The sequence below is a fragment of the Pinus tabuliformis genome, chromosome 2_2 (genome assembly GCF_031772625.1).
Source record: "Pinus tabuliformis cultivar Carrire ecotype Pingquan chromosome 2_2, CPIR1, whole genome shotgun sequence".
Classification (NCBI taxonomy): Eukaryota; Viridiplantae; Streptophyta; class Pinopsida; order Pinales; family Pinaceae; genus Pinus; species Pinus tabuliformis.
This window is the reverse complement of record NC_142300.1, coordinates 738,639,213-738,665,522: the sequence shown is the minus strand read 5'-3', so window position 1 is coordinate 738,665,522 and position 26,310 is coordinate 738,639,213. Positions and strand designations below refer to the sequence as shown.

The 26,310-nt window shown below is 40.3% G+C and overlaps 1 protein-coding gene across 2 annotated transcripts in view; it reads left to right on the top strand.

The window, feature by feature from the left end:
- LOC149194766 (proteinaceous RNase P 1, chloroplastic/mitochondrial-like) overlaps positions 1-26,310 on the top strand; it is a 119,231-nt gene that overhangs the window by 46,818 nt on the left and 46,103 nt on the right. For both annotated transcript variants that reach the window (XM_089405159.1, XM_089405158.1), the window contains exon 4: positions 19,119-19,239. In XM_089405159.1, coding sequence (XP_089261285.1) covers positions 19,119-19,239 — 121 coding nt within the window. The remainder of the gene's footprint in view (positions 1-19,118; positions 19,240-26,310) is intronic.

Genomic DNA, 26,310 nt, shown 5'->3' with positions numbered 1-26,310 from the left:
CTTTAGTTTTACTCAAATTTCATTGTCTCTTCATACTTTGATTCAACTTTCAAATTTCAATTCTTTTCTTATGTTTCTCTTATTTGTTGTGGATGTGTGGTGTAGAAGCTATGGTGGCAGTCTGCAGAGTACCCAATCTCCAAAGTCATGGCATTCGAGTTCTCAACCTAACATGAAGCTCCTTCGGATGCGAGCACAATTGGAGCGTATATGAAAAACTACACATCAAGAAGCACAACATGTTAAAAATTTTCAAATCATTTTTTTGAATTCATTCAAAATTATAATTTATTATTTTTATAATTATTAATTTATAACTTATGAGTCATGACCCTCATGCAAGTTGGAGTCCCAACGCCTTAACAACATGTTCTACATCTACTACAATCTCCGATTGCGAGTTAGACAACTTCAGAAGACACTTGAAGTGGAGGCCATGCCATTGGATGGGATTTACACCACTGCTACATGGAGGGTTGAGGGTCGAGGCTCAGAATCCTGTCATGGAATCGACCCCTAAGTGGTTGAGAGGAGGCGGCAATGGAGGAGGTAGCAGCTGTAGGGGAGAGGTAGAGGAGGAACAACAAGAGGAGGAGGTGACACCACCTACCATGGTGTCCAATAGAGGACGTAGTCGAACTCCTCCTACTTCTTCTCGAGAACATCAGAGTTCAATTCTAGCCCAAGGGCCTCCTTTATCAAAAGAAAACACCATTACATTTTCTCGCAAAAGGGGCAAAGGAAATGATTAGTTAGAAGTTAGAAGTTAGAACTTAGTGGTTCATTTCATTGTATATGACTCATGATATGAGATACATTTATTATATTTTTTGTTTTTATTTCATATTTATGTGTCAATGCATTTATTTTATGTTTTGGATGCTTTAGTGGCTAAAATAATTTAAAAGAAAAAGAATTTTTGTATTTTCTTAATTTTGCCAATGTTTTGCTGATTTTTACTATTTTTTCTTTTTCCGGACCCTTGCTGATTTTATCTTGATGCCAATGTTTGCAACATTGGCCCAAATACAATGAAAAGTCCACCAATTTCCATACTTCACGATAATTCGGCTGAATTTTTGAAAAAACTATCATACATTTGACTTTTGAAAGTTTTTCAAATGCAAACTTTGATAATTAGCTTCGAAGATTAGCCATTTTTTTTAATGAAAGGATAGTCTTTATGTTTCCCTACACCATCAATTGCATGCGTTTGGCTCCCTTTTACAATTTACTTGAATATTCTTTCAACTTGTGCTCATGGGCGGGTTACAATCCACTTGCTTGCTTGCATCTTGAAATGTGACACACACATGAAGGCTGGTGGGCTATTCTTGTAAATTCCAGGTGGAAAAACACCATTGAAAAATTGAATTTTTATGAGGTTCAAATTGAACAAATGCTCAGCTGAATTGAACATCACACCAACTTCTGCACTGTCAGATGATGAATGGGACAAAAAGCATTATCTGGTTTTCCAGTCTATTATGACAATCTTGCTTCTTCAGATCTGTATCGTTACATGAATATCTGCTCCATATGAGATACATCACTGGGAGGAAGCCCCATGTTAAGAAAGGGCTGCTAGATCTGCCATTGATGTGTACAGGCAATGGCGCCTCCAAAATGACGACGCTCCACTCATGACTCCATGTGCACTGTAGAATCTGGCATTTCTGTAACATGCCTGAAGATTGATCTTCCAACTGAATAATGGTGGGCATATTTCTAAGGATGATTTGAGCCAAGGGAATGATGGATCTGATGCTGATCCAACCCTAATATGATAGAAGGGAGAATCCAGATATGGATGTGAAGGATCAATCAGTCACTCTAATAATTAGAGCAATACAAAGCTGGAATGTGCTGGAATGATGCCAAGTCTGTGAAATCGACTAAAGTTGGACTGACAGTGCTTATCATTGAGCTGCTTCTGGATAACGAGTTTGTGTACTGGAGCATTTATGGAGGCAATTCCATGGTGTGAGCCGAGGATGGAGGTTTGTTCTTGCATTTGTTGATGCTGGGGTGGATCCGTTACCAGCTGCAGGGTAAGCTCTGAATTAGTCACAAGCTTGCTTAAAACATAATTCACCTCCTTGGAGAAAATAGTGTAGTACACAGCTGAACCACAAGGATAAATACCCTACGTCCCTTGTGAATTGTCTGCAGTATAGCCACATCCACAGGCTGAATGAACCCCTTATATTTGCATCAAACTTCTCAGTGTGGTTAAAAAGCTGAGAAATTATTTATTTAGTACAACTTATTCATCACTGAAGGAATCTCTGGTTTACAGTTCAGCCGGAGAGGTTATGGTACACCTCTCTCACATGTTGCGTTCTCTTTGATGTATCTTGTTTATTTGGCTCAATTTCTCGAAGTGCAATCAGAGTGGATCATTTCACAGCACAGGTACCTAAATGCACTCTTTTATAAGCCCAGATTGCTAAAAATTAGTTTGATAAATCTGATCATTTGCTTGACTAGTTAGCTCATTCTTGTCAATTTAAGAAAAGGAATACTGGATTCAACTAAGCCTCCTCCAAAAATGTCAAACAAACTGGCTTTCAATTGTTTACCAGCAGTTTGTGTTAATTTACATGAAATGTAGAAATTTCTCATTTCCCACCTCGGTTTTCAGTTTCTCTTTATTTCTCCCATATAGTTAAATGCTCTTTCCCATAACCATACATTTAACAAGCTGAAAAAAATAAATTTGCTGAAAACACAAATTCTGGAAATTGCAGAAATAAAAATCAGCAGTAATAAACAACCATTAAAACACATTTAAACACTGAGATTTTTGGTCAATGTGACCCTGGAAAAACCCCCTACAACTCTTGGGGAAAACCAGTTTGAGAGCTCTTCTTTATTTATGGAAAATGCCTTTTTACAGTAAGAGAAATATTCAGCAAAAATCAGCAAGCAAACTTTTACAACTTATCTCAGCCTTGCTGAAACTCCGCCCTGCTGAAACTCTGCTGCTGAAACTTCGCTGCTGAAACTCCGCAGCTCACTGTCCAGAAATCTCCCTTGCTCTCTTGCTCTCCTTCTCTCAATCTGCTCATGAAAGAATTGATGACCTTTTCCTCCTTTTCCTCCTTTAATCTAACCCCAAGTGACTTTTGGGTGATCCAAGTGACTTTTGGGTGATCCCTAAATCCATTGGCTGAAATAGATTGAGATCTAAGGCTAAGATTAAATGCTCATTTAAATCTCACTTTTTATTTTTTAATTCACCCCACTTTAATAAAGACCCACTTAGTCATTTATTTCCAAAGTCACTTTTCCTTTCTAATTTTTCATTGACTTTATAAAAGTCATTTTAAAATTAGACTTAGTAACTTTATCACTTAAAGTCACTTTTAAATTAGATTTAACTTTTTAAAATTATAAAGTCACTTTAGGAGAAAAATTAAATTCTTTTGGACACTTTTCCCTAGGCCAAAGATCAAAGCCTAAGGGAACCACCTGTCCTTCGGTACCAAATTTCAACACTCCCTCTTACCGAGGAAGGTGTTCCTCACCACACCCATCTTGTCTCTGAAGTAGACATGCTTGCCCCGTGGTAAGGCTTTGGTAAGAATATCTGCAACCTGCTCATCAGTGGAAATATACTCCAGCTTCACAGCTCCCTTCTGAACATAGTCTCCGATGAAATGATATCTGATCCCGATATGCTTTGACCTGTCATGAAATACTGGATTCTCCGTGAGTTTAATGCAACTCTGATTATCACAGTAAATCACTGAAGGTCTCAACGACTGACCAAATAAGCCAAACAACATCTTGCGAAGCCAAATGGCCTCACAACTAGCTAGACTGGCTGCCATATACTCTGCTTCCGCTGAACTCAGTGCTACTGACTGCTGCTTCCGGCTGAACCATGACACTACTGCTGAACCCAACCCAAAACAACACCCTGAAGTGCTCTTCCTATCATAAGCACAACCTGCCCAATCAGAATCAGTATAACCTGCCAATCTCACTCCACCCCCCTGCCTGTAGTCCAGACCATAATCCACTGCCCCTGCAAGTACCGCAAAATGTGTTTTGCAGCCACCCAGTGAACCTTCCTAGGCTCACACATAAACTGACTCATCGTGTTGACTACAAAACAGATATCTGGTCTAGTGTTGACCAAATACATCAATGAACCAATCAGCTACCTGTACAATGTGGGATCCACCAACTCGGAATCCGAAGCATGAAGCTTCTTCCAGTTGGTGATCATCGGTGTCGACATGGGTCTACAATCCTCCATGTGGAATCTGCTAAGGATGTCCACAATATAATTCCCCTGCCCCAGGAAGAAATGCCCCTCCTCCTGCCACACCTCCAAGCCCAAAAAGTAATGCATCAAGCCGATGTCCTTCATCTCAAACTCCGTCGCAAGATCTCTCTTGCAGTGCTCTATGAGTCTCTCTGCACCTGTAATGACCAAGTCATCCACATACAGCACCAGAATGAGAGGCTCCTCATCAATCACAATAAAGTAAAGGTTCGGATCTGCCTCACTCTTTGTGAAACCCATCCCCTGCAAATATGTATCTATCCTGGAGTACCAAGCTCTGGGAGCTTGCTTCAGGCCATAAAGGGCCTTCTTCAGTCTGCACACATGGGACTCCTTCCCATGCACCTCAAAGCCCTGTGGCTGCTCAATGTACACCTCCTCCTGTATGAAGCCATTGAGAAATGCGGTCTTCACATCCATCTGGTGGATCTTCCAACCCATCTCTGCTGCTATTGATATAATGGAGCGGATTGAAGTATATCGAGCCACGGGTGTGAAGGTCTCCTCATAATCAACTCCCTCTCCCTAGGAGAACCCTCTAGCCACAAACTTTGCTTTGAATTTCTCAATGCTGCCATCTGCAGCATGCTTTACCTTGTAAAGCCATCTGGAAGTAACCACGGATTTTCCCTCAGGCCTCGGCACCACCTCCCAAACATCATTCTTCATGATAGAAGAATACTCCTCCTGCATGGCCTCTCTCCAGACCTGCTGGCTAGCTGCCTCCTCATAGCTAGAAGGCTCAGAGTCAAGGATGCTGGTAACCATCGCCATATAGCTACAAAACCTCTCAGGTGGTCTACTCTCTCTGATCGGCCTCTTCGGCTCAGCAACAGATGAGGCATCTCTCAAGGTTTCCTGAAGCCACTTGGGCTTCCTCTTCCCTGAGCGCACTTTTCCCACCGGAGAATGAAACTCCTCCTCCTCATCATCATCAGGAGCCTGAACTCTGACTATCTGTCTGCTGTCCTCCTGCCTGCACCTGAACCTGTAGAAGTTGAGGTACCGTGTGAACTGTCCATCAGTGGACTCCCTAGTGAACTGCTCTGCATGTTGCCCGGAGCACCACCCCTCTGGCTCGGTGAGCCACTGCTCACTGATGGACCTGACATCCTCATAAATGTACCTCCTGATCCTCCTGATCCGTGCCCACTGGATCCCTGCGACTGACTCAACTGCTGTTGAGGGTCTGGCTGATCCAGATACTCTAACTCCCGTGACCTCCTAAAGGCCCTGCCCTCCTCGAACTTCACATCCCGTCTGACAACAACTCTCCTCTGTGCAGGAATGTAAATCCGAAAGGCCTTTGAGGTCTCACTGTAGCCCACAAAGATACCCTTCTCTGCGGTGGGCTCTAGTTTGGTCCTCTTCTCCTTGGGTATATAGGAGTATGTAATGCATCCAAAGATATGAAGATGACCAATATCAGGCTTCTTCCCAGAGAAAGCCTCCTCCGAAGTCATGTGCCCCAAGGCACGATGCGGACTCCTGTTCTGCAAGTAAACAGCTGTGTTGCAGGCCTCTGCCCACAAGAACAATGGCAACCCCTGATCATGTAACATGGCTTTGGTAGCCCTATGATGGATTTGTTCTTCCTCTCTGCAACCCCGTTTTGCTGGGGCTTGTAAGGAACAGTGAACTCCCTCCTAATGCCTGCTTCCGCACAATAGTCAACAAACTCTCCAAGGGTGTACTCTCCTCCATTGTCCGACCTCAGGGACTTGATCTTTCGACCTGTCTGTGTCTCCACAAGAGCTCTGAACTCCTGAAACCGCTTGAAGACCTCACTCTTGATCTTCAAAAAATAAATCCAGGTCCTCCTGGAGTGATCATCAATGAATAAAACATAGTACTCATATCCACTCAAGGAAACAGGAGACATCCGACCACTCACATCGGAATGAATCAAATCAAGTATCCCAGTCGCTCTGCTGTCACTGCTAGGAAAAGGGGATTTGGCAAACTTGCCCATCGCATAACCTCTGCAAGTATCAAAGTGATCAGTACTGAAATCTGGCACACCTGTAGTGATCTCCCGCAATGTCCTCAAGGCTCCATGATACATATGTCCCATTCTGCGGTGCCAAATCTCACATAGCTCAAAACTGCTAGCTCTGCTGTCGGTACTACTGCTCAATGCCAAAAGGGGCTGGAATGCAAACTTGTACACCTTTGCATGGCGTATACCTATCACTCTAGCTGAATCAGCTGGAGTGCCCTTGGGATACATCAACACCTGTCCTCCCCTGAACAGTACCTCATATCCTCTGTCCTCCAGAGCTGTGACGGATATGAGGTACTTCCTCATCCCTGGCACATAAAGAACATCTGACACTTTCAAGGGAGGTTTGGACTCCCTCTGAAATGTCAGTGTCCCCACCCCGACTGCTCTAACAACTCTGTCATCATCGAGTACTACCTCTATATCAGTGCCACTCTCTGAAAGCTCTGAGAAGTACTCACGGACTCCTGTCATGTGACGTGAAGCCCCACTGTCCACATATCAGATACCTGAAGATGCTTCACTAATCGAGGGAAAAGCATGCTTCCTTTGAACCTGTGTGGCAGGTGATCCTGCACTAGAGGACTCACACGTAGTGAACGCAAACTCCCGGTCAAAACGATCTGCAAAGTCCTCAATCTCTGCTGAAGCTGCCACGTCCTGGTTCTTGCCCTTCTTCTTCTTCTTCTCCGGACACACAACTGCATAGTGTCCCATCTTTTGACAATTCCAACACTTCACCTTGGAATAGTCCTTCTGTGTGTTACCCTGTTTACCTTTACCTTTGCCTTTGCCCCCACCACCGCTTGTGGAAGTTTGATTCTTCCCTTTGCCTTTCTTGCCTCCTGCCACGAGTGCTACATCCTCATCTTGCTCAACTGGCTTGGCTGCCCCAAGCTGACCTTTCCTGATCTCTGTCTAAATGCAATCATCCCAAAACCTCTCCCATGTGGGAAGGGTCTCACGTGCACAAACCCCATCAGCAAAGTTCAACCATGGACGGGGGAGGCCATTCACTGCAATCCGCACCAACTCAGTGGGTGGAATGGCCTCTCCAATCGCTGCCAACTCATCTCTCACATTAGTAATCTTTGTGAGATATCCAGCTGCACTATCATTACCCATCTTAATGTTCTTCAGCTTCTTCTTCAGGACCATCTTCCGGTTCTCATTGGTACTCTGGTAGAGATTGGACAATGCTGTCCACATTTCATGGGCATTGCTCTTTCCTCTCACATGAGGAATGCAATGGTCTTTGATTCCGTCTCGAATCAGCGTCTTACCCTTGTTGTTCTTTTTATTATAAGCTGTCAACTGAGTAGCATCAGTAGGCACAACAACAGGGTTCTGTGTGGTATGCACCATGATATCCCAGACTTCTGCCTCCTCAAAGATACTCTGCATTCTCTCCTTCCAAACGCTGTAATTTGTATGCCCATCCAGCCTATCCTCCACCTTCATTCCCAATGACATCCTGCTGTCCTAAAATTGAAAAATAGCACTGCTGTAGTAAAGATAAAACTGCTGTTTATGAAAAAAATCAGCTTGCTGGAATTTTTTGAGTGAAAAATCAGCAGCTGTAATTTTTCTTTTTGCTGTCCCAAACTGTCCTTCAGCACTCAAGCTTTGATACCATGTAGAAATTTCTCATTTCCCACCCCGGTTTTCAGTTTCTCCTTATTTCTCCCATATAGTTAAATGCCCTTTCCCATAACCATACATTTAACAAGCTGAAAAAAATAAATTTGCTGAAAACGCAAATTCTGGAAATTATACAGAATGCTGGAAATTGCAGAAATAAAAATCAGCAGTAATAAACAGCCATTAAAACACATTTAAACACTGAGATTTTTGGTCAATGTGACCCTGGAAAAACCCCCTACAACTCTTGGGGAAAACCAGTTTGAGAGCTCTTCTTTATTTCTGGAAAATGCCTTTTTACAGTAAGAGAAATATTCATCAAAAATCAGCAAGCAAACTTTTACAGCTTATCTCAGCCTTGCTGAAACTCCGCCTTGCTGAAACTCCGCCCTGCTGAAACTCTGCTGCTGAAACTCCGCCCTACTGAAACTCCGCAGCTCACTGTCCAAAAATCTCCCTTGCTCTCTTGCTCTCCTTCTCTCAATCTGCTCATGAAGGAATTGGTGACCTTTTCCTCCTTTTCCTCCTTTAATCTAACCTCAAGTGACTTTTGGGTGATCCAAGTGACTTTTGGGTGATCCCTAAATCCAATGGCTGAAATAGATTGAGATCTAAGGCTGAGATTAAATGCTCATTTAAATCTCACTTTTTATTTTTTAATTCACCCCACTTTAATAAAGACCCACTTAGTCATTTATTTTCAAAGTCACTTTTCCTTTCTAATTTTTCATTGACTTTATAAAAGTCACTTTAAAATTAGAGTTAGTAACTTTATCACTTAAAGTCACTTTTAAATTAGATTTAACTTTATAAAATTATAAAGTCACTTTAGGAGAAAAATTAAATTTTTTTGGACACTTTTCCCTAGGCCAAAGATCAAAACCTAAGGGAACCACCTGTCCTCCGGTACCAAATTTCAACATGAAAAAGACGAATCAGTTTCTCTTCTACATTGTTAGGATCATAAGTCTTCATGGACAAATTTCGTATAAAAACTGACGATTGCATAGTTACATTAAGGGCCTTTTCAAAGGGACACATTGCAATAGATTGTTTGAACTTTCCTTTGGGATGAAACAGATCATGTTGCAGATATGGCCTGCAAAATAGTGTGACTTCCTTGAACAGAGGGTGAGATCCACAAATTGAACCTAATTGTGGCAACTGTCACTGATCTAGTGATGATCGTATGTATCAATGAAAGAACAGAATAAATACAACACTACCCACAATGCCTAGGTCTCACACACACCTAGATCTATGACCAGGACTACCTCCCCACTCATCAGCAACCTGCTAATGCTTTTGATCTAAATTATTTGTCACTGATGGAATCTCTGGTTTACAGTTCAGCTGGAGAGGTTATGGTACAGGCCTTTCTCACATGTTGCGTTTCTCTTTGACGTATCTTGTTTATTTGGCTCGATTTCTCAAAATGCAACTAGAGTGGATCATTTCACAGCACGGACACCTAAATGCACGCTTTTTTAAGTTCAGATTGCTAAAAATTAGTTCGATAAATCTGATCATTTGCTCAACTAGTTAGCTCATTCTTGTCAATCTAAGAAAAGGAACATGATTCTGCTAAGCCTCTTCCAAACATGTCAAACAACGCAGCCTTCAATTGATTACCATCAAATTCTGCTAATTTACATGAAAAATACATGAATTGGTTTCTCTTCTGCACTTTCGGGATCATAAGTCTTCATGGACAAATTTCGTATACCAAAAAAATTGCTGGAAGAAATCTCTGGGTTTGAAACACATCACACTATGTTTTAATGATGTTGATATGAGGAAAAACTATGCAACAGAGAATGAATTTAGGCTACCAAAAGTGAGATACTCCATGGGAGAGACGAGTATTTACTTATCAGGGAATGGATGTATGAACTTTAAAAAGATGAAAAATGTAATACAATGAGTACTGATTAAGCCTTGCACAAATACATGTGAAACTCAACACTCACCTTTGAGTTAAAATAAAAAACTGCATTGATGCGTGCAAAGTCAGCAGCTCTTCAGATTCATGGCTCTGATACCATGTTAAGAATTACCATGAGTGAGACAAGACAAGCAAAGTGGCAGAAAAGGCCTCAAGCCATTCTCATTTACTCTTGTATTGATCCCAGGTTATGAATTTATACTACATCAATTTGACCCTTTAGATCTTCTAGATCTAGATCTAGATCTCATTGACAACTCATTAGTGGATCATGACAACACCTCATCAAGATAAGGATTACAACTCGTGACAATATGGTCTTGGATTTTGTGTTTGTCTAGGGACTCAGTCTAACAATCTTACCTTTTCTATCCTTTTAATTAAATTTTTAGCATTAACATCAATTGATTCAAGGTGTTTGAGAGTGGTTCCTGTTGTTTTTTGTAGCATCGGGAGGTATTCCCACATGCATAAGTGGGCCTAGAAGAATCATGAAGAAAGAATTAAAATAAAATTTATTTTTGAAGTTCATGTAGGCCCAAGAAATCAAGTCGGGGCACCTCATGAAAGGTGTGTCCCTTGGGTTAATTTACCCCATTTGACGAGTATATATAGATGATGTGACATCTTATTTTTCTCCACCAAGTGAGTTTCTTCATCTTTTTGGGGTCTCTTGGATAGTCGCACATGTGGAGAAAAGGAGGACGAGTTGACTGTTTGAACACATTGTTGCTCTTTGTTTGATCAAGTTTTACCCAAGTTGACAAAACTGTTTTGGGCTAAGTTTGACCAAAGCCGATCGAGCTTCAGAAGGGTCACACATGCACAAGAATTTGACAGCAGGACCGCAGGAGCTGCAAGGCTGAAGTTTGACCATAGGCTGACCATTTGACTAGTGCTTTCTTATGTTCATTTTCGCTAGTTTAACTTTGGCTGACTTGTCGTTACTTTGACCAGATTTTGACTAGTATTTGGACTTGTACTTGGCTTATATTTCTAGACAAACTGTTGATTTGTAAACTTTGTTGAAGAATAATTTATCCTAAGAAAAGTTGCTAGGTTTTCTCCCAAGGTTGGGTTTCCAAGGGTAAAAATATTGTCTCTATTATGCATGGCTGTCATTCTATAATCTTCACTATTTCCACTGCATTTATTGTTGATATATTCTGAAGTGTAATTGCTTAATGATATCAGTGGCGTAAGAACACTGTGTGAAAATCATTAAGAAGTAATTATCTGGTAGAAAATAGTATTCTACTGTGCTCTTGTAGAAAATTCAACATGGTATTAGAGCTTTGTTGAAAGAGTAGCCATTGAAGTTGGCCTAAGAGACAAGTGTTCAACAAGTTGATTGGTTCTTAGATCTCTTGACAAAATTGCACCAAGTCTCAGAGTTGAAGACAGGGTAGATAGTGCCATCAACTTTAGATCTTGGAAGACTAGGATACTCCTTATCCTAGAAGGAAATGAGGTTTGAAATCATGTGAAGAAAATTATTCCAGAACCAGAGGGATCTGAGGAGAAATCAAAGTATAAGAAGAATGAAGTCAAGGCTAAGGGAATCTTGATAGATTCTAATAGATTGACTTGATTCCACATGCTACATAATTGAAGACTGCCAAAGAAGTGTATGATGTTTTGTTGGGTTTGTTTAAGAGCAACAATACTAGCAAAAAACTAACCTTTAAGAATATACTTCATTGTGTCATGATGTCTAGATCAGATTCTATTGTCTCTTATCTTATGAGAGTATATTAGTTGAGAGATGAGCTTAGAGCCATTGGAGATAACATTAATGATACAGAGCTTGTTACAATAACTCTCAGTGGACTTCTTTCCTCATGGGATCCATTTGTTCAGAAAACTTGAGCACAAGAAAAACTGCCTAAGTTTGATAAGCTATGGGTTGATTGTGTCCAAGAGGAGGCCAAATTGTTGTCTAGGAATAGCTTGCAGAATCTGTAGGATGAAGAAACTCAAGCCCTTGTAGCTCATGCAAGGAAAAGGAAAGGAAAGCAACATATATCGACCACTCATATTGATGATGAAGATGAGCATCCACCATAGAAGAAAAAGACAAAGGAATCCAAGCTTGATGAGATTGCGAATGGATGTTTTTTCCAAGGAGGCAGGGATCAAGAGGAAGTTGACAATTCCCTACAATCCTTAGTAGATTCTTCCTTGATCAAGAGATAAGTACTGGCAATCTTATTTTTTTTCCTTCTCTTATTTTTTTTATGTTAAGCCTCTTGTCCTTTTTATGTTTTATGCTTTGATATCCAAAAATGATTGCTTGGTTATGCTTTTTCCTTTTCCATGGCCTCTTGAATTGGGTTTGCAGAAAGGAAGAATAGGTCCATTGCAGGAGGATGCCAAGGTGATGGCAGCATTGAGAAGTACAAAGCGAGGTTTGTGACAAGAGGCTTCTCCTAGAAAGAGGGAATGGACTACGTGGAGACTTTTACTCCAGTCACTAGATGGCTAGGTTCTTATATGGCCTAGGGCTCAAGCATAGGCTCAATTAGAGTGATTGGTGTTCGAAAGGCAGGATTGTAGAGATTGTTAGGACATCTAGGACTGTGCTAGATGATTGGATGAACTTCCAAGTTCAGAGGGAGAAGATAGTTAGGCAAAAATGGAAGGAGCAACCATCCAACAGAATGTCATGGGTGGAGATTGTCAAATTATATGCTTAGAGACAGGAGGTCTCTAGGAGCAGTATGCCTTCTATAAGGGTACCATACTAGAAAACCCAATATGCTTTAGTGATAAAGGGAACAACAGTGGTAGAGGGAGCAACCAAGATTGCCACAGTAGGAACTGTTTCAGTGTCAGAGGGAGCGCTCAATCAGGGTGACCGAAAAGCAGCTGTGGTGTTGGATCCAGTGATGGAAGGTAGCCAGTTTATGGCTGAGTTAAGGCATGTAGCAAAGCATGTTTTGAGGTACTTGGGTGGTACAGTTGGATATGGTTTGAGATATGTCTTAGGTGGTGAAGTGAGGTTGTAGGGATGTGTGGATTCAGATTGGGCCAGAGTGCCAAGGATAGAAAGAGCACCTGGGGGTGTTGCTTCAACTTAGAATCAATGATGATATTTTGGTTTAGCAGGAAGCAAATTTTTGTTGCACTCAGTACAATAGAGGCAGAGTATATCGCAACTAGTGCCGCAAGTTAGGAAGCAATATAACTTCGGAAGCTACTTACAAGGCTATTTGATTAGGAAGAGATCAAATATCATTTTATCCAAGACATGGTGTAGAGAGTAGCAGTGAAGCTTTAGTACATATCCATAGATGTGCAAATTGCAGACATTCTCACCAAGCCTCTGTTTAGAGCAAAGTTTGTATACTTCAAGGATAAGCTTGGTGTGATGCCGAATGTCTCCCTCATTGAGAGGGGGTGTTGATGTCTTTGCAGGATTGGATAGATCTTCTCTTGAGAAGCCAAAAGGACTTGGCTAGGTCATGCTGATTTGACCAAAGTAGATTGATGTAATCACATGAGAAGCCATGAAGGACTTTGGCTAGGCCATGTTGATTTGGCTAGGGGTGGCAGATCATCTCCTGAGAATCCAGGACATGGCTGGGTCATGTTGATTTGACTAGACGAGATTGATGTAATTCACCTGAGAAGGCATGTAGGACTTTGACTGGGGCATGCTGATTTGGCTAGGGGTGAATGGTCCAGGGGCAGTTCCTCTCTTAAAAAGCCATGAAGGACTTTGGTTGGGTCATGTTAATTGGACTAGAGGATATTGATACATTTACTTGAGGAACTGTGCTGATTTAGCAAGGGGTAAATGTCCTTGGATGCTCACATTGCCTACTCCAGGATGGAGTAATCTATAGACATGCATGAGACTACATCAACATAGCAAGCTCGTGAACATTCTTGTGGAGGATAAATTTTAGCTAAGGGGAAATCTATTTGTAGCTAAGGAGAATATCTCCCTCGCTAAGAGGGAGTGTTGATTTTTTGTAGCATCGAGAGGTATTCCTGCATGCCTAAGTCAACCTAGAAGAATTGTTATGAAAAAGTTAAAATAAAATTTATTTTTGAAGTTCATGTAGGCTCAGAAATTCAAGTTGGCTCAACTTATGTAAGGGTGTGTCCAATGTCTTAATTTACCCCATTTGACGAGTATATATAAATGACATGACATCTCATTTTTCTCCACCAAGCAAGTGAGTTTCTTCTTCATCTTTCAAAGGTATCTTGGATCACTGTGTGTGCGGAGAAAAGGAGGACGAGTTGACTGTTTGACCGAGTTGTTTCTCTCTTTGTTTGATTGAGTTTGACCCGAGTTTACTGAATTGTTTTGGACTGAGTTTGACTAGAGTTCGCCAAGTTGCAGAACGGCCTCACGTGCATAGGAATTTGACTACAGCTGACTACAAGAGCCGCAGGGCTGAAGTTTGACCTCAGGCTGACCATTTGACCAACGTTGACTTTTATGCATTTTGGTTGGTTTGATCAACATTGACTTGCAACTACTTTGAACAGATTCACTGGTATTGGATTTGTACTTGGCTCAGATTTCTAGACAAACTATTGATTTGTAAACCTTGTTGATGGATAATTTCTCCTAAGAAAAGTTGCTTGGTTTTCTCCCAAGGTTGGGTTTCCCAGGGTAAAAATATTATCACTATTTTATGTTGTCGCTCAGATTGCACAGGCACTACGACAATAGCTTAGGTCGGGGGCTATGAAGGTTGAGCTGAACACTCTAACCATGCCATCAAAACTGAAAAGAACACTCTTCAGAACGAGTTGTTGGCTATAGCAGAAAAACATGCTAAGGAAATGGAAATCATGATGACTACCATGCAAAATCATTTGATTACCAAAGAGGAAAATCATGTTAATGAAATGAGTGTTATTCAAGTAAATCATAACAAAATGATAAAGGACATGGACACTGGTAAGATATCTCTTCAAAATAGATTGTTGGCCATGGAGGAAAAGCAAGAACGATTAATAAAAACTATGGAATCAAGTCATGCAAAGGAAATCAATACCATAGAGGATAAGTATTCAAATCAAATTGCCACCTTGTTGAATAAGTTGGAAGAAATGGAAAAATTATAGGTATAGAAGTTCTAACCTAGGTCAGATAATAAGCAACAAGGAAATAGGGAACTTACAACAGATCATAAGCAAGCTCCATCCTATTACGAGGAGGTCATTTGTTCCATTGAAAAGTGGCTAATTGAAGGCGATTTGGATAAAAGGGAAACTGAAGGAAATCAGGTTAATACATATAAGGTTAATCCAACACTCTTAACAGAGTAGATGCAAAACGAAAAGAGGCATACTTCAAATTTTTCATCTGAATATTTTCATGATCAAGCAAAATGTTCTACACAATCAACATCACAACCTACCAGATTTTTTTGTTTTTTGTAAAGAAGCTCTAAGTCAAGCTCTGCTACTGTAATTTTTTCTGGAAATAATAAAAAAGACTTTGGGGTTTATTCATGGTGGTGTTCCTCTTCAGCTTCTTGTGGTAAATATTTTGGATCATGTTCTTAATGCTCTACTGAATAATATTTAATAGGTTATTTTTTCTTTAGCCATTGATTGGATTAGCTATTTGCACCATTGTTTTAAAAAACGACCGAGTCAACTTCGACTCAGCCGAGTCAGACCGAGCCAATTCCTAGCCGGGTCGACTCAGTGGCCGAAACAGAACGGCTAGCCGGGTTGTTACCGAGCCAGTCATTGACTCGGTCGACTCAGTAACAACTCGTCCGACTCGGTAATGACTCGGTCAGCTCGGTAACAACTCTTGGCCTGCTTGGCTCTTTGACAAAAATCCTGAAGCACATTTTTAAAAAGTTGTTCCGCCTCCTACATATCAATGGTTGTGTTGTTTATTGCATATTTATAGCCCTAAAGTAATCTATCACTGTGAGAAAGTTTTGAAAATTACAAGGCCGAAGTATGGTTATCCTAGTGGCATGAATTAGAAAACTGAAACAATGCATTGAGCCATACAACGTTTTAAAATGGCAAACGTTCTGGCAATGGACTAATAAATACATATTTACCTCTGATTGTTCTGGAGCTTGACCAGAATTAAATCAAGGGTTTTGAGACTTCATTAGGGGCAAAGAATTGGAATTATTGTTGTTGTAGTCTAGTGATTGTCCTTAGGTTGAGGCAGAAAAGATCCTGGCATTGGTGGCTAAGTATGAACTTTGTATTGGACAGCGCACTGGGTGCCATTTTGATATAATGGATATATTCATGAGCCTACTTTGATCATATGTTGTCTTCTCTCTATATTCTAAAGCTTTGTGCTTCAAAACATGAATGAAAATCTTTAAAATTATGTTTTTTATAAAAAAAATATTTAATATATTTTTTACAACGACCAAGTCATTAAAATCAAACCGGCCGAGTTGATACCGAGCCGGAGTCGACCCTCGGCTGTTTCCAAGTCGGAGTCGGAGTTTTAAAACATTGATTTGCACAGGTATCTTGCATTAGCTACGGGGTTTAGAGAAAGCATTCTAACTTGATTGATCTAGCAGGTATCTCTAGATCTTGAAGGTTATGGTGTCTATCTAACCCCTATTGATCTTAAGTGTGTAGAGACTTCATGGATTCAGATCTTGGGCGTGAGGGGAAGTTTTTGGTTGGACCAACCAACTCCCAAGACAAGAAAGCTTAAGAGCCCACTTTGTTAAATTTCAAGGCTTATCTAACGATTGGTTTTGCAGAGATCTTGGCCATTGCTCACCCATTTAAATTATTTCGCTCATGTATTTTTATCTATTGTGCATTTAACGAATAGATCTGCTTATAAGAGCCATAAATCATTGTGTATATTGTAAAATAAAATTTTGTAATTTTTTTTTATTGTCTAACCCTTGTTTACAGCTTGGGTTTTGGGATTTATTTTAAATTTTTGTATATATTAGGGTTTTGGGATTTATTTTAAAGTTTTGTATATATTGGGGTTTTGGGCTTTTGTAATTTTATTTTTGCAGGTGAACTTCAAGCTAGATCTGAAGATTTTTCGAGGGTTTCAGCCCTTGGAAATTTTTTAGAGGGTTTCTAGAGGTGGATCTAGGCCTAGGAAGGCAAGATCCACCATCTATTGCTCGTCCAAGCTCAACGATCAAGCCCAAGGAGAGAACGTCAACCTTCAAGGGGGTTTTGTCATCATTTGCAGAGAAATTTCAGGATCTGAAGCATTTTTTTCTGAATTTTGTGAGGGTTTCAAGGAATTTTAGGGCCTCTAAGCCCAGCGTGGCTACTTTTCTCCTTGCTATCTGCATTTCCAGTGAACCACATGCCTAAAAAAAGGTCTCCTTTGCCCTGGTTGTGACCTATCTTTCCTCACTGTGAGCCTTTGGACGCATCTGACCCTAACCGCAGGATTTTATGGACCTCCTCCTCTGCCATCAGCCCTCTTCAAGCCTGGATGCAGGCCCTACAGGCTCCCTTCCTGCCTGTCGAAGTCTCCTAATCCTCTCCTCTGCCCTCTATCCTCATGCATCTCCTCTCTTCCTTTTTACAGCCTTCTGCTAGCCATTTTCATCTCTGCCATGGCCTTATTCTCTTCCTCCAAGCCTGCTGTAACCTTCCTTCCTTCTCCTGCCCTTGACCTGCCTGCCATGAGGCCTTCTCCTCTCTGCCATGAGTCCTTTGGGCTGCTCTCCGCAGGTCTAGGGGACTATTTCCTTAAGGCCGCAGGCTTCCTTTGATACAAGCGGCAGGCCTTAGGGACTTTGCAGCCCATCCTTCTGATCTTACCTTGTTCCATGTGCCCTCTCCCCTTACTGTTTGGAAACAATTTGACTTCTGGGATAGTTCTGGGTGTGTTGTGGCAGTTTGGAGTTTAATTTGTTCACAATTGCAGGTGATTTGGTCATTGGAGGAGTTGTGATTAAGTTCCTAATGATCTTCAGGGCCTGCTGGTTTGTCACCCTAAAACCTTTTACTCATCTCATTGTTTCCATTCAGCTCTCTGATTTCTTCTTAGCAGTAAATAAAAAATTCATTTAGGTGACGTAAAAGTAATCCAGAAAGTTACTTAATAAATCAACAAGTCATTGTATGAAATAGTTTTTGTTTGACTGACTTGTCTCTCAAGAAATATACTCGTCAGGCCAATATACAAAAATACATTCTTTTATTATATCAAGTATCATTACATTACAAAAATCAAATATCGAATTTTCTTTTAATTTTAATTTTAATGGCCAAAGGCATAGAAAAACGGAGAAAAGGAGAAACTCCCAAATTCTGAGCAAAATGCTTCAATTATACGGCAACAAGGTTGACGAATTTCGATAGCCAAAGACTTGGATCAGAGAACGAGCTTTGTGCACCGGTTAAACAACCTAGAGGACCGAACTGCCTCTGATACCAAATGAAGCAAACAAAGTTCCTTCTACAGATTAATTACTTCAAGAAGACTTGGAATGTCAAGATATCCATTTAGGATACAAATATTATATTAAATAAAATGAATAAGAATGAATGAATGAGAATGAACTACAAATGAGAACGAGAGGCTTGCTTATATACCAAGCAAGTGTCTCTTCATGAAGAGTCATGTCCTATTAGACATGCCTCTTCAACCTAATTACTAGCTTAACTAACTATTATTTATTATTATTATCTTTTACATTATATTTATATTTTTTATATATTTTATTCGTTACATGGCGTTTCAATGAACGTTGAAGACAACACTCATAAAAGGGACATTTAGTGCATACAAAAGCATCTAAAGTCTAGACAAAAATGGAAGTACGAAAACAAATATGATGTATTAAAGAGCTTGAATACAATGCAAATTTCTGAGCATTCATATAAACATGTTTCTTACAAATAATGATCCTTAAACATTTAAAGATTACGGTTTGAACTTTGAATGAACTTGTGTTGCTTAAAAAGAGAAATAGTAAACTACTGTCAAATTCCCGATCTGCTAACAGGAATTGCTCTATTTTGTCTGCCATCATTCAATTTTTCATCTAGATTTTTACGGAGAAGGACAAAATATTTAGTAGGTGAATCAAGCACAGATTGACATTCTTGAAAGCTGAACTGTGACAAATGGTGATAAGATGTTATATGTATGGATTGGATCTCTAAGTCCTTAGGTCTGGATGCACTACTCTTGTGCTCCACATCCCTCTGGTGCATGTTTCTTTGCTTTTCAGAATAACCTTTACTAGTTGCTTAGTATCTAAGATGGAAACTGTGTGCTTCAGGTACTGGCTATATGCGGCTGTGAGATTCAAATGTTTGCTTGTGACAAATGATGAAATGAGAGATCATTTATTCCAATTGTTAGTTAATGAGTTCTTCTCAAAATGGAAGGAAAAACATCAGGTATGTTGATTTTGTTTCTTTCCTATTTACAGTTTTCATTGATACCCTGATTTATGAATCTACACTAATAATTTAGCATGTTTATTACTGTAATTGATGCGCTATTCTGTTCTCTTAGTTTGTAACTTGTGTTGAAGGATTATAGACTCATATTGGTGCTATGCTTTTTCAAGAAGTGATAACATTGTAGAACCCAATTTTTTTAAGGAAAATATAGAATCACCCAGAGATTCACCTCATTAATGGTGCTTTCATCTGCTAAGGGTAACAAGTGACACTAATTGCAGCCTTGCTTCTGACTCCAGATCAGCATAGACTAGTGTGTTTAAATCCAACCAACTCAAACTGGGACAGAGTTGGTCTCCACCCTTACCACAGTGCATATTACGATAGGGTTGCATATCTGAAATTGTAGATTTCTTTCCATTTAAATTTTACCATGGTCCCAAGTGTCAAAGATTTTGCATGGATTCATGCCGATCTTCTTGATGAGGAGATGTATTACAAATATTGCAAGAAACATATAAAAATGGGGGTTGGGTGGTGAGATCCACAGGTTGAAGCAACACTTGGCTGGTATAAGAAGTCAAGTTGTCCTATGCACGCCACCATTACAAGAGAGCGGACAGATTAGATTGGAATTGCAAAATCAGTTTGAGAGAGTTGAAGAAGACAAGGTTAGGCAAAAAGAAAGAAATGCTAAAATAGGGAGGAAGAGGCTACTTTGCCAGGATGAGGGCTTCTGGATCTCTAGCAAATTATAGTGTCAAATTTGAATGCTCTACACCTTTCCCCACCTCTTCCAGTGCCGGTGCCTCTCAACCAAGTCAAACTTTTCCCACCTTGAATAGCAATTTGAAGAAGCAATATAAAGAAGCTGCTTTTGAGTACACAGCTAGATGGTGTTCTGATGTAGATATCCAATTCAATGTTGCCTACTCACCTTATTACCAACCTATATGGGATTCTATTATTCCTGCTAGAAAGGGCTTCAAAGGCTCTCGTATGCATGACTTGAGGGGATCTCTTTTTTGAAAAGAAGTTTTGTCCATAGATGAATATTTGAAGGATTTTGAACAGTCATGGGTTAAAATAGGGTGTAACATCATGTCAAATGGATTGATTGAATCTATATAAACAAGCTTATTCCTTTCCTTAGGCGAGCAAGTAATTTCGTCCTTCTTTCATCTTGTGGCTAGGGCACAGATGATGAACAATCTTATGCTAGATGGAATTACTTCTGAGATTGCCTGCAGTCAGATGGCAAAAGAAGGGTTTTATTTTGTTTTGCTAGGGTATTGATCTGGGTGCTCAAAGGGATTTGTGGGTTTGACTTTTCTAGCAGATCTCCAGAAATACCTTATTCAAGCCTGTGTGCTGTTGAAACGATTAAACAAGCCTCATTTGTGATCTTGTGGGCTCCATAGATCAAACATGAATCAATGTGTGTTCAATGCCTATCTGACATAGAGAGGTTCTGCGGCCTTGAGGATTTTTTTTGAAAGTATGAATGATTTCTGGGCATATGATTTACATTTTTTGGGCTGGGATTTCGGTGATTCTTTTGTCCTTTTTGCAGATCAATCAAGCTATGCACATCATGTTTCCTCTGCCATCTATCCGGTGTAGAACATTCTGAAATTCTGTGGCCTTAATTATCCTGTCTTGGATACATTGAATTAAAACATGATTTTTGAAATCGTTCTGATCTGAAGCAGCGCTGGACCCTTCTTCTATTGCAGTTCTGAGAAAGCAAAATTTTCGGTTTTCGGTCTAAGTTCCATCTCTGCAATTACACATTTCTGAAGTCGATGTTCTGAATTTGGCACGGTTTGAAAATCAAGCACATGTATATATATAGATATATGTGCCTACGGTCCCATTAGAAAAGTAAGCTGACCTCTGTAAAAGGACACAGTTGGATCAATTAATACATATCTTTGCTGTACATGACTGCAAATCAAAACATCATCTAAAATTTGTGGGTTATCTTGAAGAAGTGTAGCATTGAAGGAATCAAATCCTTGTGGCCTGGTCACTGTTGAAAGATGCCTTTTATCTGAGCCTATGGTTAAAGCATCATGCATATGGAACTTAATCATGTCTTGTTGGAAACTTTGTTCAGAACTTGCAGCATAGATTTCAGAACAACACTCTGCGGTCTTCCATAAGAAACATCTTGAACTAGATCTCTGAAGTTCCAGAACCTGAGAAGTCTTGAAGAAATCCGTGTGCATGTGTCTGCAGTCAAAGAGTGGTCAAGGGTACTCATGACAGTAGTAGCACTGTACTTTGTGTGCACAATACAATATTTGGAGCCCTAATTATCACATTAAGATTCTGAAAATGTGTACCTATGAATAATACACCCGCCGTTTATTTTGTGACATATGTTTTCAGGGTGCAAAGGTTGTATCACAGATTAATGGAGATCCTAAGTCTGATTTTTTTTAGAAACAGTAAGTATTGAAGACATGTAGTGACCCTGACAACAATAAACTGTGATATATATTGAACCTGGCAAGTGTCCTTATGTATGACCACTATGAAGATCCTTGAGAAGTGAGGCCGTGATAATTAAATGTTCTTGGTGATTAGCATTCTCCGTAAGGCAACATATTTGACAGTCTACAAACTTATGAATGAACAAGGTGTCCTGATCATTTATGCCCAGAATTATAAATTTTTGTGTAAACAGTCCTTGAAGAAGTGTTCCGAGTTGCATTCGTAAAAGGCTTGGAGATTGCTGTGAAGCTGGGGTTTAGAAGACTGATTATTGACTTGACTGATATTGTGACAATGATCCCATTGTATAATACATACACAGTGATATCTATACAACAGTAACCCTCGCTCATATACACATGACAGCAACTTAGAAGCAGATTGCATCCTTATATGGCAAAGTGAATCTGTTGCATATATGAAGTGACTATGGAGCACACAGTTCATTGATTGACAGAAATAAGAATAGATATTATTAATTATTGAATGATGTGTACAACTGTGGGAGGCCGTGGCTTAAATACAGCCCTGGGTACTTTTTGGCAAAGATCATGCCCTTTTCCTAATTACTTACTAATTACAGACTATTTAATTTTATATAACATTGCCTTCCCCTTGAAAAAATGCTTTGTACTCAAAGCATACGTAACGACGGGTGTTGGTGACGAAATGCTTCTGTCTCCCAAGAAGCTTCTTCTCCTGGTAAGTCCTTCAACTTGATCATGTATTCTTTGATTACTCGTGATAACAACTTCTTTTCCCTAATGGAGATGATTCCTTCTGGTTCTAGAATGACCCTTCCTTCGTCATCTAAGATCGGAAGTGTTGTTTGTGCTGATTGATGTTCGTCAAGTGTCTTTTTAAGACAGGATACATGGAAAACGTTGTGAACACGACTTTTATCAGGAAGGCTTAAACTGTATGCTACTTGGCTGATCTTTTTGTTGATTTGGTACAGTCCATAAAACCTTGGTGCCAATTTGTTTTTTCCCTTCTGTTTTAAGGACAACTGTTTGTAAGGCTGAAGTTTAACAAACACCCATTCTCCAACTTCAATTTCTTTCTTAGTTCTGTTTTCAGCTTGCTGCTTCATACGATTTCTTGCATTATTTAGATTTTCTTTTAGAGTTTGGATGACTTTTTGGGTTTCTTCTAACTGGTTTTTAATAGCTGGAAGTTTCGTCTCGATGATAGCAAAGTCCTTCCATTTCGGAGGTTCATAACCGTACAGAGCTTGAAATGGAGTCATTTTTGCTGACGTGTGGTAAGTAGAATTGTACCACCATTCAGCGAGATGTAACCACTGAACCCACTTATTTTGTTTGTCTGTGGCATAACAACGTAGGTAGGCTTCTAAACATTTATTGACAACCTCTGTTTGGCCATCTGTTTGAGGATGGTAGGCTGAACTCATGTTGAGGTAGGTTCCTATATGATTGAAAAATTCCTTCCAAAAATTACCCTTAAATTTGGCATCTCTATCGCTCACAATGACCTTGGGAAATCCATGTAATTTGTAAACATTTTTGCAAAATATCTCAACGATTTGTTTTGCTGAGTCTGATTTCCTCATTCCAATAAAGTGAGCATACTTGGTGAGTCTGTCGACTACTACAAGAATTTTATCCTTACCATTAGACACAAGTAAACCTTCGATAAAGTCCATTGATATTTCTTCCATTTCTGTTTCAGGATATTTGAAGGATGAAGTAGTCCAGGTGTCACAATATTTTCATTTTTATTCCTATGGCATTTATCGCATTCTGCTACATATTTCTGAATATCGTTACTCATTCCCTTCCAAAAGAATGATTGGCGTGCATTATAGTAGGTTTTAAAGAACCCTACATGTTCGGTTGACAGTGAATCATGTGACTCCTTGAGAATCTTGGCTTTAAATTTGGAATTTGAATTTAGATAAATTCTTCCTTTGTACCATAGAATATCGTTCTTCCATTCAAATTTTGAATTCTGAGGAAGGTTATTGATCTTTTGCATATTCACTTCGAATCTCATCAAGCCATCTAGGAACAACAACCAAAACTGCAAGTAATGATGGTTCTTCATCCTTCCTAGACAGAGCATCAACTACTACGTTATCTTTCCCTTTCTTATGTAATATATCCATGTCAAAGGTAGCGATTTTTTCTATCCATTTTTGTTGTTCTGTAGATAGTGTTTTTTGCTGGAGGAGATGCTGGAGACTATTATGATCTGTTTGTATTAAGAACTTACTTCCCAAGAGATATTGTCTCCATTTGGCTAATGCATGCATAATAACAAGCATTGCCTTGTTGTATGTAGACTTGAGATGTTCTTACTTATTGAGCTTCTTGTTCTCAAACGCGATTGGGTGTCTGTAAATTTATGGTATGCTCTATGCTTAGAGCAGTTTACTTATTTTTCTTCTTATTAGCCACAGATTAGCAATCACAAATACATAAAGTAAAGTGCAGATAGAACATTAAATGATCAACAGAAAACAAGCCAAGACAAGAGACACAAGATGTGGCGGCTAGCCAGGGACAAACCCCAATGCGGGGAAACCCTTTGGTCAAATCTTCTTTTATCTTCAATAGTTTAGCAGAGAGAAATAGTACAAAATCAGAATTTTGTAATTTTATATCAGCAGCAGCAAACCCTAGATCAGCAAAGGCAAACTTGGTCAAACGAGTGGAAATTGACCTCCAATATGTTTGGTCAATTCTGGTCAACCCTCGAACAACCTGAAGAAATAGCCCTTGAACAACCCTGAAAATGCAGTCAAACTGCAGTTGACTGAAGTGAACTTGCTACCCCAAACTAGGGCAGTCAACACTGGTCAAACCAGAGGTCAGATCACCTTGGTTTTCGTGCCAAAATCTGCGGCCTGCCTAGGAGAGGCAGCCACACCAAATCTGCACTCCTAGATGGTCAACGCTGGTCAAAGAGATGACCTGCAACCCTTGCATCCTTCTTCTTGCGTCTGCCTTGCCCTACTGTGTCTTCTTTTCCAGCCACACGTGAGAGAGAGAGAGAGAGAGAGAGAGAGCTCCTTTGATGCGTAGGAGAGAGAGAAGATGAGTGATGAGATGAGTTGCAAATGACTCAACCTCTCTTCTATTTATATGAAATGCTGGGCATGAGTGCCACACACTTAGCTGCTGGCCGACCTTGACAATTTGTCAAGTAATTAGAAATAAATTCATATCTCCATAAATACTTGTCGGAATCGGATGATCTTTAGATCAATCCTACACCTCTCGACGAGAGGAATCTAGGAAAAATATTAGCAACCATAAATAAGGTGACCCACATGGAGCTTGGCCCTAGTTGTCAATTTTAATACTCCCTCTCAACTAGGGAGAACTTCATCTGCAATCTGTTTGACTGTCGCTACTATCCCAACCATCAAATGCACTGCCCTGCATAGCTGGTCCTGCTCTGCTCTGCGTGAACTATGAAGAAGAAGAAATGATCGAGGATGTATCATACCATCCTCCACTGACCCAAAGTCAGTCTCAAAGTGTGTCATAACACTCACTGATCCTAGATCAATGGAGGTCATCCTAACATAGGGATTACGGTAGATACAACGATGCGTCCATCGATAGTACTACTATGGTCCCTAACCTCATTTCCCTGCTCATTGATCAGATGAGAGGTACTTCCCATGAGTCCCAGACTGCATGGGTAGGATGCCTCGACAGGAGAACTAATCATCCTGTCCACAGGAGAACGAATCATCCTGTCCAACAGATGCCACGGAGAACTAATCATCCTGGCCCACAGGAGAACTAATCATCCTGTTCCACAGTCGCCACGGAGAACTAATCATCTTGGCCCACAGGAGAACTAATCATCCTGTTCCACAGTCGCCACGAAGAACTAATCATCTTGGCCCACAGGAGAACTAATCATCCTGTTCCACAGTTGCCACGAGGTGTCATAGAGGAAGGTTGAACCTTTCCCCTATACATAGTGCACCACCAGGGGATGGTGAATCGCCCTGTGGTTGCATGTCGCTCCAAGAAGTACCCCGCGCCCCCCTGGAGCTCCCAGAGCTCAATACATCATACTTGACCCTCATAAGAGGGTCTCTGAATGACACCAAGTCATTCTCGGAAAGTCAAGAATTTGACCTTTCCCAGGGGCTTTGTCAAAATGTCGGCGACCTGTTCATCTATACCGATATGTTGGAACCTTATTGCTCCCCGCTGCACCATATCTCGAATATAGTGGTACTTGATATCAATATGCTTGGAGCATCATGGAATACGAGATTCTCTGATAAACGAATCCCGCTCTAGTTGTCACACATGATCACAATGGTATTCAATGTAAATCCAAACAGCTCACTGAAGAGCTTTCACAACTAGACTGCCTCACAGGAGGCCATACTTGCAGCAATGTACTCTGCCTCGGCGATGCTCAAAGCCACCGATTTCTGCTTCCTGCTCATCCAGGATATTGAGGCAGATCCCAAAGAGAAACAACACCCTGAAGTGCTTTTTCGGTCCACCACACTGCCTGCATAGTCAGCATCGGTATATCCAAGTAGTCTCACATCTCCGGTAGTGTATCTCA